The following is an 18,483-nucleotide window of genomic DNA, read 5'->3' as shown; positions in this document are numbered from 1 at the left end:
TTCCCCATGCCGATTCATGTGCAAGAACATGGAAACCATACAAAGAAGCCCTCTGTCTGGAAATCTCTTTACTCTACAATAAATTACTAGTTTTTAAAGTGCCACAAGACTCTTTTCTATTTTAGCAGCCACACAGTGTCATTTAGTCTTCTTATGTCTTTTTAGATTCTCGATGTATACTTAAACAAATCATGAAGTTGTTCATTACAGACACTGCAACAGAGTCTGATTACTTCATATGGTAAAATGGAATAATAAATTATTTTTCTATCACCTGTCACTCTGGGGCTGTTACTGTACATGTATTACTATACAACATTGAAGCTGCAAACTGCAACAGGAAAGCTGGCCTCAGGCACTGTTCATCAGAGCAGCCATGGCTATCCCCTGAGGCCCTGGTGAAAAAATATGAAAGCCTCCAGAACAGCTGCTAAGAAGTGCCTCAAGCTGCTTCCGCTACCACCAAAGTAAGCTTCCCTCAAACTACCTTCCTGGCAGTAGTGACAGCAGCTCAGAGCATTTTTCAGGATCTGGTAGCTGCCATCTTCCATTAGCTAGAATGCTGTTCCCACCACCTCAAAATTAAAGGTAAAAAGTACCCACACACATTACTATCGGGAAAGCTCTTTACTTGTAAATGGGAATCCTCGCCAGATTCCGAACCAGCCAGCAAACAGGTTCTTAGAACTGGAACTGGTCCAGTTCGAACTCGGATCGCCCTAGCTGGCTTGTACATCCCTAGCTGTAGTTACTGCTGTGTATGTTCTGTGCCTGCATGAAAAAAACAGTTGCAGAACTCCTCTTTTTGGGGAAGCTAAAACATATCCTGCCATCACTAGGTTATTTCTCTCTTGCCCACCTCTTACTCCCCACTTTCTTACCTACTGCTTTCTCCCATGTTCCTTCCTTGCCTGCCTCTCCTCTCCCCGCCCATTTTCTTCCCAACCACTCCTCCCAGTCACATCCACTGTTTGTGATTAGGCTTCACCTTCACATGCAGGATACAGGACAAGACAAGAAAATGCAGACATTTTGGTGCCTGAGGCAGAAAAAATCCAAATCTTATCCCTTCATTTGGTGGAAAAAATATAATATAGCAAATAATTGACAATTTTGCTACTCTGTAATGGTACCCCAAAATTTGCCACATCACCCTTCATTATGGTACCACCAGCCTTGAAAGTCTGTATGAAGATCATGTTATGATTTTACATGTTTGTGTGAATGCGCCCTCATGCACATAAATACATACATACTTTCTTTTTTTTAAAAAAAAAAATCTTACTTGTCATGTTTTGTCAAGTACAATATGGAAGAATAATTGTGCAAGTGGAACTTTTTAGTTAATGTGGACAACTGAAGTTGATGAAATGAGCTATCAGCTGCTGCAAGAAACAACTAAGCCTGTTATATCCAGCCTTTAGAAATGTGCAGTGAAGAACAGCAGCATGCTGAAGAACAGGGGAGATGAAACTTAGAACAATTGTGCCTTAAACAGTAAGAGGGGACATATAGAGGCAGTACTCTACCACAGAGGATAGGAACCTCCAGTCGTTGGAGCTGGGTTCTGTGGGGACTCCCTTGCTATGGTGTAGAGATCTGCGATGCAGGGGAAGGAAAAAATCCCAACTTTTCACACTCTAGCTTACTTCCTTAATCTCCAGATTATCCCCACTGAAGGCCTGATCACCCCATCATCTGGACAAACACTAACCAATGGTAAAAGCCTTGCTTGTTATAGATTTCAATTGGGTGTGTGAATCCACTGCCACATACTGAATTCTGTTTGCAGATATGTTGCTGCAAACATTTTCAAGTGTATCCATGCCATGGCCATGTCAAATGCAGCTTCTCAGCATGTGGGCATTCAGCACTTTACATGTGTAGGATTCTCACTCCCTACATGAACGTAACATAGAAATACCTTCGGGGGGTGGGATATGTGTGTGTGTGTGTGTGTGTGTGTGTGTGTGTGTGTGTGTGTGTAGTATGAAGCCACCTTAGTTCTTAAAATGTATCAATTAGTTTGCCCCATTATTTCTATGGCAAATGATTCAATTGTTTATTTTACCTACCTTTTCTCCTTTAGGACCAGCTTCTCCTTTCAACCCTGGTTCTCCCTGAGGTCCTGGATTACCCTAAAATAGATTACATATGAACATCATTATGTTCATTATGATTCTTTCAATAGTTAAAGGCTACTGTTAGCCTTTAGGAAGACAGTTCTTTTGGAGTTACAAGACAGTTCCTTAGGAATAACAAGTATTTTGTCTATAAAACACAGATGTCTGGGAATTACCTACTGGTTGGTAAGTAAGTAGATAGATAGATAGATAGATAGATAGATAGATAGATAGATAGATAGATAGATAGATAGAAAGGAAAACATTTGCTTCATTACAGCACCCTTCAGATCAATGACCTTTTCCATGGATTTCGACATACTGAACTGGCCTTATGAATCCTTCAACATATGTACAGATATCACAGAATTTTACAGCAAGAAAGAACTTTGGAGGTCTTGGTCTTCTAGTCCAACTCCCTGCTAGAACATCCCTGACAGATGGCCATCCAGCCTCTGCTGGAAAACCTCCAATGAAGAAGAGTCCATCACTGCATGAGGCAAACTGTTCTACTGCCTAACAGTTTGGAAATTCCTCCGAATGTCTAGCCCCCCCCATCTTAATAAGCCCTGCTGAACATAGCAGGACTTACCTCCAAGTAAATATACATAGGATTCCTGTCTCACCTCAAAGCCTTTCATTCCTATGTTCATAGGAACATAGTAAGCTGCCATATACTGAGTCAGACCATTGGTCTGTCTAGCTTATTATTGTCTACACAGATTGGCAGTGGCTTCTCCAGGTTGCAGGCAGGAGTCTCTCAGCCCTATCTTGGAGATGCCAGGGAAGGAACTTGAAACCTTCTGCTCTTCCTAGAGCAGCTCCATCCCCTGAGGGGAATATCTTACAGTGCTCACACTTCTATTCTCCCATTCATATGCAACCAGGACAGACCCTGCTTAGCTAAGGGGACAAGTCATGCTTGCTACCACAAGACCAGCTCTCCTACCATACTATCCCATAAGGCTCCCATACAGCTATTGACAGGGGCATAGCAGCCATTGAGTGAATGGGTTCAAAGAACCCGGGCTGCCACGTTCCAGCACCCCAGCCACACCCCTGCAGTGATGTCTGACATCAGATGCAGGGGGCGTGGTTGGGATGGTAGGGGCCACCGGTAGCAGGCTGGATAGGGGCCACTGATGTCCTCACTACACCACTGGCTATTGATTTAATTAGCTGGTAGCCTATGCACACTTAGTTGGGGGCAAGCCCCACTAAACCCAGGACATATTTCTAAGTAAAACAGCATTGGGTTGCACAGTTAAGTTATATACACTTGATCTGTTTCAAAAGGTGAGGGCAGACTGCAAATGGGTCCAATATTAAATTAAATATAACGTTCAAAAGGGATCCCAATTGTACTGAAAAGGCAGTTCATGAACGAGACATTCACTATTCAGGGCCTGGCCTCCTTATTCTGCACCTCAGCTAACAGTCTCTTTCTCTCCACACATCAGCTCTCTTTAGCTCAGCTCAACTAATCTGTTTCCAAGGTATCACAAGCAAGTCTCTGCAACTGGCTGTGGGGCTCTAGAGAATAGGCTGCACCCCTCACTCCCCTTAATCAATCAGTCTTGGCTACAACAGTATTTTTGGCCTGATCATCCACTGAGCAAACCAGCTTAGTCCACCTGGTCAATCTTTGGAGGGGCTCTGACCCCATCACTCCCCTTCCAGGGTCCATGTGAGCAAAAGTTATCACCGGAGTTAATATAGTCCTAAACATTTCTCTTCTGAGAAGCAACACGTGACATTTTATACTGAATACCTACTAACTGAGAGTTGCTGTTAGAACACAAGACTTTATTATTTTAGTTTCATGGCTGGGTTTATGAATTGTTCTCCATGGGTCTTTCTAGAACAGGAGTGCCAAATTTTGGCCCTCCAACTGCTGTTGGACTACAATTCCCATCATCCCTGGAAACTGGCCACTGTGGCTGGGGATGATGGAAATCATAGTCCAACTGCAGCTGGAGGGCCAAAGTTCGGTATCCCAGATCTAGATGGTAATTTATCCCACTTCAGATCTAGGTGGAAATTTATTCCAGCAATTTCCACCTGGGCATTTTTCACATAGCAGGCTTTACTGCGAGTTCAAAACTGCCCCAAAAATCCAATGCAAAATGTGGATTTTTTTTACCCTGGATATAAATCAAGCTACATTCTAACATGCAATGAAAAACCTGAATCGTGTATGAAGTGCTCCCCAATAGCTCGCAGGGACTTCGGGGTACATCTGGCCAATTTGTGAACGCACAGTCTCCATTCTGGAGGAAATATGAGCTAAAAGCCCTGTGTGAAAAATGCCCTGGAGATGTAATGGGCCATCTACAGGACAACTGCATTACATTTAATTAAGCATATAACATAATTTCTTAGTGCCATCTGCTGACAATCCATGAAAAAACCATGTCTTTTCCAAGTTAGAATAAAAGTACTGTAGTAATGAAAAGACACAGCTTTTTTGTGCAATGTGTCTAAACATCATGTAGATGCTCCATAAAAACTCCCATCAGAATTTGCGTTGAAGCTGTAATGAATTACCAACTAGACAAGAGAAAGACCCTCTCCCTCTATTTATTTAAACATTTACACACCTGGGTACTTTTGTTATATATGTTAGTATCAGATATTAATATTCACAAACTGTTATTTCAGAATAATTGGGATCTCCTATAAATATAATTTAATATTCAACTGCAAGACAGGAGAGTCAGGGAATGGGGCTTCAGATTTATATCAAATAAATAAAAACAAAACTAAAAACCATAACCAAATAGTATCAGTTATGGCAGTATAATTGTGGCATTACAGGCAGACAAAGCAGGGCAAATGTTTAGTATCAACATGCTAGTTTCTTCTCTGGTGGGTTAATCTATTCTATGTATATAAAGGCCAGTTCCAGTTCCCAAGGCTGCAATCCCTGATTGCAGGGATAAGTTATAAATTTTAGCAAGGAGGTCAGCATCTGGTGGGCCACTGTGTGAAACAGGATGCTGGACTAGATGGGCCTTGGGCCTGATCCAGCAGGACTGTTCTTATGTTCTTAAGGCTCCATCACATCCAAATGTGCCCAAGAAAACAAACCCTGGACTGGATTATATAAATTAAGTGAGCATGAGGAATAAATAGAAGCAAGCTTCATTCTTGATGTCTGGAGTCACCAGGGATCAGGGGGTGTCTGCCATCCAGCGATAACTTAAGGGGCAACCTTTACATTATCTCAAATAATGGAATGGTTACCATTCACCCCTATGGCGAAAGTAAAGCACTACAAATGGTGGCATTGTTGTGGTGAAATAAAAACCTGTTCTCCACTGGCCTGATGGCCTCACCTAGATGGCTTAGAATTCACTGGCACAAGATGTAGGGATGGTAACTAACATATACAAATATGATGAATATTTATATACTGCTTTTCAACAAAAGTTCCCCAAACGATTTACACACACACACACACACACACACACACACACACACACACACACACACACACACACACAGAGCTAGATAGGCTCCCTGTCCCCAGGGCCAGTTGCTTTCCTCCTGCTAAATAAAGAGAATCACTACTTTTAAAAGAAAGAGAATCACTACTTTTAAAAGAAAGAGAATCACTACTTTTAAAAGGTGCCTCTTTGTTCAGTTAGCAAGGCTTAGATAGACTTAAAAGGAGTTAGACTTAGATAGATTCAAAAGGAGAGTAGGCAAACTAATGGAGAACAAATCTATCAACGGCTATTGGCCATGACAGCTAAACTGAATCTCCGTATTCAGAGGCAATATACCTCTGAATACCAGTTGCTGGGAGCAAACAAAGGGGAAAGGCTGTTGTCTTCCTGTCCTGCTTGTGGATGTCTTGGAGGCATCTGGCTAGCTGTGGCTGGAAACAGGATGTCAGACTAGACTGGACCTTGGTCTGATCCAGCAGGGTGATGCTTAAATTTTTATGACTAGGGATCCACGCTACACTCCACAGAGGCTCTTGTAATATATAAACTCGTGCACCAGATGCATACCTACACCCACCATAATGCTCGACATTATTCTACTAGTGTTATACATAAAAAGGATACTTACTGGTAACCCATCTTTGCCAGGGATACCCTAAAAGAAAAGAAAAGTTACAGTAATATGTGGCCCATATGAAGAGTGAGTAAAGTCAATCAATAACAGCCAGCACTTTATGCTGTGATGGAATATTTTAAAACTGGATACAGAACACAATTGCTTTGTATTTTTTTAATGCTATATTTAGTGTTGGAGGTGATAAAATAAATAATCTGGGTGCTTTCCAGATTGGATGTTGTTCAGCTCTAAAATGCTTCGGCTTGGCAGGATCATTTTGAAAACTAGCTTGCACAACCCTTCTACAATGGGAAAATACAGCTTTTTTTTTTTTTGCAACATGCATGCAATGTTGTAGGTCTGAAACACAAGGATAAAATCAGAAAGATGGCATCAGAAATGTGAACTGCACCATGTTGACAGCTCAGGAACTACGATGTCGAAACACAGGCAGCACAGTAGTGACACTGTTGTAGAATGTAAAATCTCCCATGTGCCTACCTCCAAATCCCAGCTTGTTTGTATATATGAGCAGCCCAAAAGGGATACAGCTGAAGCTCTGAAGAAATCAATTGTCTTGACTTTTGCAAGGTCCTGTTTACCAATAGGTAACTATATATGGCTTCTTCCTCCTGAAGCATGGAAATGGTTCCACACACTTTCAATGGAGATGCCACATTTTAAGGGGGAAATGCATAATGCCGTTAACAAAAATCTGTCATACTAAATCCCCAGATTTTAAAACCGATGGTTACAGTGTCAGACTATGGACTCAAACTGGGGCCGTAGAAGTGAGGCAATGGCTCCTTACCTACCACTACACCACCAGAACAAACTTATTAATTCCATCTAATACTTTTCAACACCCATCTTTTCCATGGAAGGAGACTCAGGAGTTAAACCTAATAAATGGAAATCAAAATGCCTTGGTGTTTGTCAGTGCTGAGCTGCAACGACTTTGCTCACTTTCATGAGTATCAAGCAGCAGCTCCCAGTTTTGGAGATTTGGGGCATTTGTGCACACGCGTGTTAATTCAGTACTGTTCTTCCTCTTCACTTCACTATCCTCACCCCAGTTGTTTTAACTGCCATGCCATCCCATTGTTTCTGGCAACACACATGATTTTGTAGGTTTATCACAGCATTATGTCCAATGCAATTAATTCCCAAAGTCAAGAGGATTCAACAGCAGTGCAGGCAAGTGAGGCTGAAGAAAGTGAGAGAACAACGAAAAAGAAAAATGGTGCTGAGAAGAGGTAGCAGCCAGGGAGTTATTTGCACATGGCTTCATGCTATGGGGTAAATGTTGAGCGAAGCCACTTCGAAGTACACTCGTGGCATTGAGGGAAGCAGCCTCTCCCCTCTGCTCTCTGGTTTTGTTTTGGTCCAGTTCACACTTCATGCCTCAGTGTTTTCCTTCTAGCCAATTGGTGGCGGGGAGAGGGAGAGAGCACTGAAGAGCTACATCTGCATTTGTAAAGAGAGTATCCTTCTTATCATGCTAATGATTCTATATCAGTGACTCTCCCTATTTACTCCTGCGTTTTCAGAAAAAAGTAGCTTAAAACCAGCATTTTTAAAACCCAGAAATACCTCGAGATAAGCTAGAATTCGCAAGGCAAAGCCTGACTTGTGTGTGGAGTGGGTCCAGGGATCTTGAAGGTACCTTGGGGTAAGTTTGGCTGGTGTGTGAACACACATACTCTCTCTCGAAAGAGATTTGGGGTAGAAGCCCTGTGTGTAAACCTCCAGGGAAGGAAAAGGGAGGTAAACAATGCTAGAACAATGCCAATGTTTCAAGGTGAGTATTTTTTCAACAATATGTTAATTTTGAAGTGAATGAATACAGCACCCAAATTATGGTGGGGAAGACAGGAGGCCCTTAATTAAATCTGCAAGCCCCACCTCCTGATCCTTCTCCAAGTTAGTCAAATCCTGCTCCCCAATAGCCTTCTAAAAACAATAGCTTAGGGAGCTGTCACAAAAGGTAGCACGGACTAGGTCCTCTCTGCCCCTCTGTAATCTGAGTATTGATTCTGCATATAAAAACCAGATACTATCTGGTCACAGCTCTAGCGTTTGATGGGATCACAATACTCACGGGTTTACCATCCACACCAGGCTTCCCAGAAGGCCCAGGTGGTCCTATAGTCCCAGGTTGTGCTTCCTCTAGTCCTGCTTTTCCTGGAGGTCCCGATGGTCCTTCTTCTCCCTTTTGACCCTTTTCACCTTTTTGACCCTTCGGATAAAACATATACAATTAAACTATGGTCTTACTCTTAAGTGTGCCTATTTTCAACTAAACCCCATTAGAAACAAAATAAATTCATTTCTGGGGGGAAACTCAGAACTGGGCCATCAAGACCTACTTTTTCACACTTTTAAGTGCAACAGAAATTAAAGATAACTTTTAAGATGGTTAAGTAGAAATCAGTATTCCTTCACTACTGAGGGACAAACTACGCTTGGCATTTCAAGTGTCATTAGCCCTGACAGATCATGGACACTAACCAAACACCTCCAACAGATAAGCTTCTCTCATCTACATAGCATTGTACCACAAACAAAGGACTGTTTGTGCAGAGGGGTAACTGCTCTATGCAAGAAGGTGTCACTAAGACAAGACCCAACTTTAGCAAAAGGCAGCTAAATGGTTCACAGCAAAAAATGAAGGCTAGTGCACGCTTCCAAATTTGACCTTTTACACAGGGACACTACCACACAGAGAAAGGCTTGTGTGAATCACTGTGCACAAGGGAAGCCAGTGGCCATTTCCTTTTTCTTAACTGTATTTTTAATAGCAGCTATGATCAGAGAGATCCAGCTCTGTCATGGCAAAGATGATCTGTTTCAAGAAACGCAGCAGCAGAATCCCCTTGTGAGCAACCTGACCAGCGAGCAAATCTGACAGGGGACATGACCTGCTCTGGCCCATTGTTAAGAGGCTTCCTTTCTGTCTGTATTCAGGACCCACTGTGGGTTCAAGTCTTGACAAATGGATGCAGACTCCCTGGGTGTACTGCTGAACTACTGCTAACCTTTCTTTAAGTAGTTGTGTGTCTGTATACATGATTGCATAGGAAAATGTGAACTGCCCAGAGCTGATAGATAGGGTACTATAGAAAATAAATAAATAAATTAAATGTTTTATATTTGATAGTTTTGATATTACACTCTGTGGAAAAGACAAATAATTTCCTACTCCAGTCCCTCCAGGAAAGCGTAACTGTGGCACTTAAACAAGATACTTACTTTTTCTCCATTTGCAATTTGCAGGACATCAGTATGAGGTCCATGTTCTGTGTTTAATGTTTCCTGAGCTATTGTGGTAGTTTCAGTTTTCTGTGTACCAGATTCTATAGTGGTTAAACCTAAAGAAGGCAGAAATTGAATACCATATAAATATAAGCGAGACTATATAATTAAATCACATTTGCAAGGAAGCAAAACAATACAGAAACAGTAGGTAATAAGAAGAGACTAATTTTGTTCATATATGGCATTAAGTAAAATATCTCAAAATAGAAAACTAAAGTAGATAGATAGGTAGATTAAGTTTATTACAGTCATAGACCAGTTAATAAAAACTAAAGTAGAATCCTAAATGGAAAACAACCATTAAAAAGAAAAGGGTGGTGCTTAATTGGAAAAAAGTTTGAAAGTTTGAAAGAGTATCGCTATAAAGCAGGAAGTCCCTAGGTCAAATGTTGCTTTTGCCATTAATTCACTGCTAACCTTTCTCCAAGTAATAATTTGTATGCATGATGAAAAGGTAAAGGTAAAGTGTGCTGTCAAGTCGATTTTGACTCCTGGCACTCACAAAGCCCTGTGGTTGTCTTTGGTAGAATACAGGAGGGATTTATCATTGCCTCCTCCCGCACAGTATGAGATGATGCCTTTCAGCATCTTCCTCTATCGCTGCTGCCCGATTTAGTACCAGTGGGGATTTGAACAGGCAACCTTCTGCTTGTTAGTCAAGCATTTCCCCATTGCGCCACTTAAGGTGACTATGCAGGATGTTGACTAACAATAATTGTTTTCTTTACCTGTTGTATAATCAACTGGTTCCATTAAACTCAACATAATAATATTACAATGTAATGTTAACTTTATCCTATCTTCATTCTAATTTTAAAATCTTTAATCTTTTCATTATGCTGAAATTCTTTGAACACTCAAAAATGCTATATAACTACTAAGTAATATTACTACTACTTCTATAAAACCTGGTATGATGATGATGATGTTTATACGGTGCTTTAGAGAAAATTTTGTGTATATTATTTTGGTAATCCTTACTAATGTTCTCACTGAAGTTTATAATTCCTTGGTTCAAAATATGAATCTTTGCTGCTAATTATGCTCCATATCCAATGCAAGATTCCCCCGTCAGAGCAAATATTTACTGTGGGGGGAGGGAGGACTTTCACTCAGACTGTGGCATGAAACAGAAAAGTTAAACTTCTATCCTCCCATGCCAGGGATCCATTGTAGACTAGGCCCCTTGTGGCTGCTATTTAAACACACAGACCCTCTCTCTCCGATGAGTCAGACCAAAAAGAAAGCCTTTTGACACCATCTATTCTCTTCGTTCAACAGAGCCAATGAAGGACTATCTCAAACGTGTTCACTTATCAAGTACATGTATGGGTACCCCAGTATATCCAATATCTAGTAAATGCGCTAGACACTGACAACAGAAAATCTCTCTACCCTGTAACAATGTAAAATTACAGGAATTAAAATGTATACTGCCTTGTGCTTTAGCTTTAGTTGGGCTTGGCATTTCTTCTAAGAGATGTTGTCCAGAGAAATCAATTTCTTCAGAATGAGGTGACGTGGTTGGTGGTGCTCCTACTGGTCCAGCAGTTGCTTCTTCAGATAAATTCCCAAACAGTTGCTAAGCAGAAATGTAAAGGAAACATAATCTGGACATTATTTCTTAGAGAAAAGACTTTGTTTATGAAGTAGAGCATACATCAGTGGGCTTTGCTCCTTTCAGAGCTTGCTATTCAGTAGCAACATACGAATATGAAAAATATTTATACAACACTTTTCAACAAAAGTTTCCAAAGTGGTTTACATAGATAAAAATAAATAAATATAATGGCTCCCTGTCCCCAAAGCGCTCACAATCTAAAAGAGAAACTTAAGATAAACATCAGCAACAGCCACTGAGGGAAGCTATGCTGAGGATATATTTCTGGATCTGAGTTCCTTCCAAATAATAAAATGGTTCTATCTTTTCTTAATATTGTGTCGCTCTTTGCAGTGTGCTATCTGTCACTACTAGCAGGCAGGCATGGATAAACTCAGCTATGTAATATTTTGAGCACTTAACAAGTTCAGTTTTAGCTTCCTTCTCTTTCTGTTTTGAGATGAAAATTCACTTTTTTTAAAAAAAGCATCTCTCCTCTCATTCAGTTTTTCAGACAAATTGCTTCCTAGAAGGAACTTCTAACCTATTTGAGAATTTAAGGAACACTTTGCATCTGGGCCTGATGAGTACACCCTACATGCAGCAAAAGAAAGGAGCCAGCCCTGGCCTCACTTACTTACAAATATCCTGAATTCGTGTGTTTAGGGTGAATTTAGGTTTATGTGTGTGCATCTATATGCAAGCAAGGCCCTGCTTATATGATCAGTTTGCCACAGAAGAGATATGGCTAGATTGCTTGGACAGGGCCAACCTGTGTAAAGATGCAAACATGGGCCTCAGTTCACATTGTGTACAGGAGAATCTCAGTATTCACAGGGGTTCTGTTCTCCACTATTACCGCGAATACGGAAACAGTGAATACTGGATTATTGGGGTAATGGAAATCTGGGGGTTAGGCTCTCAGAGGTCAGAAAAATAGGAAAAATTGCCCTAAAAACGCATGGGGAGGATGGATTACCATGTTCCATGGGTCCCCAGCACTCCTGCAGTGCCCCCCAGAAGTAAAAAACAACAACCGAAAATTCCAGTTTTTGTGGGAAATGAGCCATAAAATGGCAGTCAGAAGTCATTTCCAGCCACTGTGACCCACAGACATGTAAGTTTGACCCTTCCCCGCTGGATTTTTACCGCTTATACCAAGGTCGGGTGTCCATTACCCAACCATGGATCCAAGGATGCAGGATCCATGAATATCGAGGCTCTCCTGTACTCCCTGAGGTTCACTGCAACACCCTGGGCTCTTCCAGATGACAACAATCATCCTATATAATAAAGCCCTTGCATGTGCGCCCGTGTCTCTGGTGTCTGCGTCCGTGTCTCCCTTGGCTGATCTGGGCATGCGCAGAGCACATGCCCAGAACACACCGAGGGAGACACGACCGCAGGCACCAGGTGGCCATGTTGGCCGGCTGGTCGCCCGGCTGTGGGGAGGCTGGAGGTGGTGCCCGTGGGACCGGCCGGGCTGCGGGGAGGGCAGAGGCGGTGGCGGCGGGACCGGCCCTGCCGCGGGGAAAGCGGAGAGGAGAAATGGTGGCGGCGGGTCCGGCCCGACCGCAGGAAAGGGAAAGGTGGCGGCGGCGGGATTGGACCGGCCGCGGGGAGGGGAACAGCGGCAGCGGCAGGACCGGCCCGGCTGCAGGAAAGGGAGAGGCGGCGGCGGCGGATCCGGCCCAGCCGCAGGAAAGGAAGAGACGGCTGCGACGGGACTGGACCCGACCTGGCAGGGAGAGAAACGGCAGCGGCAGGACCGGCCTACTAGCGCCCGTCATTTTAACGGGCTTAAAAATACTAGTGAACAATATTTTGAAAGCTTCTGCATAAGCTCCAAGTACCATTTTACTCGCAACCCACATGCTCATGTAGGCTTCTGTGCTACTTCCCGGAACAGTGCCACTTGCTCGCCAGCTTTTGCATTCTGAGAAGAACCTACCCACTCCTTTTCTGGTGACATGAGAAAGGAATGGGTTCTTCTTGGAATGCAAGAGCAGGTGGTGCTGAGGAAATTGTGCAAGGACTCTCCTTGGCAGGTAGTCAGATAATAAGATTGAGATACAAAAAAGCATGGAAGCCTACGTGAGCATGAGGAGTGCAAAAAGGTGTTTGGAGCTTGTGCAGAAGCTTTCAAAATCCCCCACTTTATTGCCCTCTAGAAAAGCCCCCTCCCCTGCAGTGTGTAGGACATATATGCCAGGGTTAAGGTGCAAATTGGCCTTTTATCTATTTGAAAAACCTGCTACGAAAAAGAGAACCCAAAAGATAAAGCAAAATGAAATAAAATGGGATGAAGACCAACAGTGCACAAATCTGAAAGGTTGCAGCATTAAGCAGTATGGCCCAATAAATTCCACAGTTTTGTATATTCTGTGGTTAAAATTATACAACTGCTTTTTCACAGAGCTGAAAGCAGTTTGGTAAAATCATTATTGCCTACTTTTTCTGTTCTTCTCTCATCTCTGGTCAAAGAGATTTTGCATGTTTTCGTAGTGTTTAGAAAAAACTTGCAAAACCTATTTTACTGAAAAGGATAGGAGCACGAAATAAATAGGTATGTGATGAGCAATAATGGCTCTATCATACCATCACCTCTCAAATGTTTGTAGTGAATTAAAGTCTTTGCAACGCCCTAGGTAGGATGGGCGTAAGCTAGTATTTCTGATTTTAATTACATTACAGGTAAACAAAAATAGAACAGTATCAGGAATATGCAAAAGCACACACACCATAGAAATATACGTTTCTAACACAAAGTCTGAATAAACAAACCTTCCCCTAAATTAATCTTCCTGAAGCCAAAGCCCAGGCTTCCTTTCCTTGAACTCACCAAACTCTGGTTAAGAATCAAGCCCCTGCCCTCCTATCTTTCAAGGATCTGCAGACTCATTCTCCTGCAGCCAAACTTCATAGCGGCATATCCTCCTCTGAGCACCTTCAGCCTAGCTTCCTTTCTAATAAAGAAAATTCCTTCTTCCTGGCAACAGCTCTCTAGGTCCCACCCACCTGGTGTGCTGATTGGCTGAGCCCTGGAGTTCACCAGCCTGTCAGTCAAGACAGGGTTTGCTTCCAGTTAACTCTTTACGGGGAGGGGAGTCTGATCACTACATCTTTCAATGAAAATGTGTCTTCCTATATACTTTGGCAGGACATCCATCAGTAAAATTTCATTAGTACCCAGAATGTTGGGGGCAATATGCTAAATCATTGTAAACCGCTTAGAGAGCTCCGGCTATAGAGCGGTATATAAATGTAAGTGCTATTGCTATTGCTATTAGAAAAATCACTAGCTTGTTGGGTCATGATTTCAAGCCCCGATTCAAGAAACCTTTCCAGTTCAGTTCACCTTTAAGGCCTCGATTAAAGCAACTGCTTAAAAAAGAGACAGCACCATAGTATCTGAAAAATACCCCTGATAACTTGGCAAAAAGGCACCTTTTAATGTGGTGATTCTCTTTATTTAGCAGGGGGAGAGTAACTGGCCCTGTCCACCCCCAGCACAGTACTTCCAGTGACTGTTGCTGGTGTTTATCTTGTGCTTCTTTTTAGATTGTGAGCCCTTCGGGGACAGGGAGCCATCTTATTTGTTTGTTATATCTTTGTGTAAACCGCCCTGAGCCATTTTTGGAAGGGCGGTATAGAAATCGAATGAATGAATGAATGAATGAATGAATATGCCTGCATTCAGTAAGTGAGTATTTACAGAACAACCCTCCATGGGATTTCAAAGGAACAATTCAAAAGTAAATGTGTTTAGCTTTATGGAGTTATTGGCTCAAACTAAAACTACTATATAAAAACTACTGCTTTTTATATATATTGGCAAAGTTACTGAGATTAAATGTAAAGCAACTGCAGCTACTTATCACTTGACATGAGCTGTTAACTGTGGACAATGATAAAAGCTAAAAGTGATATATGCACACTTGAAGCTCTGGGATAAATATTGTACTAGAGAGAAATGTGAGGCTGGAACAAATTACCATCAGGTGAGTGCACAACTGGTTGGAAGACCACACACACACAGAGCTTTTGAGCACATGAAATCCAGAACGTTCTTTTTCTCTGTTTGTAGAAGACAGGCCCTGCCAACTACTTCCGCTGTAAGACTTGTCAGGATCTACGGGGCCCTCTGTCTCCTGTTACTGTGTTCTCAGGACCTCCCCCATCACAACTTTGCACTTCAAATTTCAGGCGTAATCATAAATTCCAAAACATGACTGCTGTAGTAAAGGAGAACTCTCTTATTCACTGGTGCTAGAGTCTCTCAAAGTAGGGCATATTGCTTTGTCACTCCTGTGGCTGTTATCTGAGGAGGCGTTAAAGGAAGGAAACCCGGTAGTTAATGAACAACCAAACATAGACTGCCTACAAAATATATTTAGCATCAAAGATTGAATGAAAGGTCTCTATTATTCCAGGGCCAAAAGAAAGTATGCATGAAGTAAACATTCAAAACTTTGTGTAATGGGGAAACATATATCTTTTTGTCCTCCCACCCCTAATATTTATGGAATAATAGCAAAAGCCCATCAGTAAGACAAATAACTAGTGCTGTCAAACCCCTCTCGGGACAGAATGAATGGAGCCGGGAGTTGTCTAGATGAGACAAATGACCATGGGGTGGGGAGGGGCCAACTCTGCTGCCATTTCACCCTCCCAAGAAGTTAGACACAGCACAAAAAGCTGCTCTGACTTTTCTAGGAGCCCGGCACAAAGTTAGAACTTCTTTCAGCCTCCCCTAACTTCTGCGAGGAAGAGCAGAGTGCTTTGTGCTCGGCAAAGAGCAGCACAAAAGAGACTAGAACTCAGTACCAAGTGAGATTCTCTCTAATGCTGCCCAACCTGAGGAGAAAGCTGAGCTGGGAGGGGCTTGTGGGTTGGTTTCCACCTGGAGGCTTCAGTGAGCTCATTCTACTCCTCCCCTTGCAGGTAATACTTAAGAGAGGGACCTTGACAAAGGGACAAGCTCTTTGGCTTTTGGCCCTTAGCCTGGGGCTTGTAGTCTGTGGCACAGAAGCTGAAGAAGGGCAGAATTGCTGGGGAACACTTGGAGACCTGTTTCAAATCTTCCCTTGTTAAGCAAGGTGATAAGGGATTTATAAAAGGATTTTTATAAATTTTTATAAGAGGATTTATAAAAGGGATTCTTTTAATGAAAGGCGGTATAAAAATCTAACAATCAATCAATCAATCAATCAATCAATCAAATCATGTGTTCTCTGGGCAGTTATAAAGGATCTTGGATGATACAGATTATCTAGAACCTTTTCAATCCGGCTTTTGCTCTGGGTTTGGGACTGAAACTGCCTTGGTCATCCTAGCGGATGACCTATGCCGGGAACTAGATAGGGGAAGTATGTCCCTGCTGGTTCTGCTGGACCTTTCAATTGCATTTGATACCATCAACCACGGAAACCTTCTAGACCACCTTTCAGGTATAGGGATTGTGGGGGGGGGGTGCACTGGAGTGGTTCCAGTCCTTTCTTGGGGGAGATTCCAGAAGTGGTTCTGAGGGACTTCTTGGCCTTTGGCCTATGGGGTCCTGTAAGACTCAGTATTGTCCCCCATGCTGTTTAACATCTACATGAAACCACTGGAGAGGTCATCAGGGGGTTTGGACTGAAGTGTCATCAATATGCAGATGACACTCAGCTCTACCTTTTCCTAAGATCCTAGGGAAGCAGTGGATGTGCTAAACCAGTTGCCGGAGGAGGTGATGGGCAGGATGTGGGCTAGCAAACAGGTTAAATCCAGACAATATGGAGGTGCTGCTGGTCTGTAAAAAAAAGTCATTCAGGATAGGGTGATTCAACCAGTTCTGAATGGGGTTGTACTCTCCTTGAAACAACAAGTGTGCAGCTTGGCGGTGTTGCTGGACCTGGTTCTGCTTTTGGACATTCAGATGGAGGTGGTGGCCAGGGGTGCATTTGCACTAGGGATTTTTGAACTGCTTCTAATTAGAACCAGTTCGCACTCAAACCAGCTGGGTTCGTGTGGTTCAGAGTCGGACCAAACCTCTTAGGCCTGTTCAGGGTCGGTTTGAGGGCAGCGGGGTGTCCAATTTTTAGTATTTTAAAAAAAGGGAGGCCAGTGGTGGACTTCACAGGGTGCTCTGGTCTCTGCCCGCCAGCCCATTTCGGGGCCATTTTGGCCCTCTGTGAGTGCTTGGCAGCTATTTTTTGAGGCTGTTTTGAGGCATAATCACATGGTTTCGCAAATAGGCCATGTGCTGTGGCCCTGAAAATGGAGAAACAGAGAGCCGAAAGTGCCCCAAAATGGGCCCATGGGAGACTAGTGGGAGGGGAGATGCCAGAGACCCTCCCCGCAGCAGCCACAGCACCCCGCAAAGGTCACCACTGCCTGCCCCGGAATGTTGAAACATTCAAAAGTCCATCTCAAACATTCAAGTCCATTTCATGTATTTTGGCCATAGGGAACAATGGGGGACTCAAAACACGCTATTGTTCCCCAGGGGTAGCTCTTAGGGACACCAAAGTGGGCTGGGAGGTAGGGCATGATGGGTGCTACCTACCACCCAACTCAAAAGAATGAGCAAATGGGTGATTTTTAATACAATTTTAACCTTTCCCACAAATCCCCATAAAATCCTATGGGGAAAGGTTAAAAATGTTTGACCTTCTCCTGGAAAAACAGGGGAGCTGGTCTATTGACTGAAAACAGCAGGTAGACCAGCCCTCTGCTCTGGGTTTAGCACATCAGTCTGCCTCAGAGGACTGGTCTACCCTGGTAGACCAGTCCTCTTAGGCAGGCTGTCAAGGGCACACGTTCCCACAATAAATCAAAGCAACAGCTGGAATGTGTGGGATTTGAGTTTTTACTAGCAGCAAAGCGAAAGCAAGTTTATGTAGGACAGAGTAAATGGAAATTACCACATTTGAATTGTCAGTCCATAAATCATAGTCGAGTGCCAAGTCTAATATGGGTCAATGCCAGGAGGGGGTCGGTTCCGTAGTCCAGAGGGTTTTGAAAAGAGAAACCAGCGCAGTGCAGAGTGAGTGGTCTGAATTTATACCTCTTCAAGGTTAAATGCCAGGTGAAGCCAATTAAGGCCCTGCCTGCCTTTGGAGCTACAGATTCAGATGCCTCCTTGGTCAGACTTTGCAGCCAAACAGCTATTTCTTCTCTGCACAAAACACTGCTCCTTTCTGTGGTCACACTGGCACTCCACATAGCTCACTGGTCTGCTGCTTGGTCCTGGCTCTTCCCCATCTGAAGAGGGCAATGGTTTTCTAGCAGCCTCATGTTGTTCCACAATAGGTGAGCTCTCCGTCCATGGGGCTTCCTCCTCAGCGTCCTGCAGCAGGACCATATCAGGGGACTGTGGGTCAGGCAGAGTTC

General features: G+C 43.1%; 1 protein-coding gene across 8 annotated transcripts in view; it reads right to left on the bottom strand.

Moving 5' to 3' along the window:
- Nucleotides 1-18,483, bottom strand: part of COL15A1 (collagen type XV alpha 1 chain) — a 301,360-nt gene that overhangs the window by 136,723 nt on the left and 146,154 nt on the right. For all 8 annotated transcript variants that reach the window (XM_053259431.1, XM_053259434.1, XM_053259437.1 and 5 more), the window contains 5 exons: nucleotides 10,947-11,091; nucleotides 9,444-9,562; nucleotides 8,293-8,430; nucleotides 6,204-6,230; nucleotides 2,076-2,138 (listed from right to left, as the gene is read on the bottom strand). In XM_053259431.1, coding sequence (XP_053115406.1) covers nucleotides 2,076-2,138; nucleotides 6,204-6,230; nucleotides 8,293-8,430; nucleotides 9,444-9,562; nucleotides 10,947-11,091 — 492 coding nt within the window. The remainder of the gene's footprint in view (nucleotides 1-2,075; nucleotides 2,139-6,203; nucleotides 6,231-8,292; nucleotides 8,431-9,443; nucleotides 9,563-10,946; nucleotides 11,092-18,483) is intronic.

The sequence above is a fragment of the Hemicordylus capensis genome, chromosome 6, assembly GCF_027244095.1.
Source record: "Hemicordylus capensis ecotype Gifberg chromosome 6, rHemCap1.1.pri, whole genome shotgun sequence".
Lineage (NCBI taxonomy): Eukaryota > Metazoa > Chordata > Lepidosauria > Squamata > Cordylidae > Hemicordylus > Hemicordylus capensis.
This window is presented reverse-complemented; position numbering and strand designations above follow the sequence as displayed.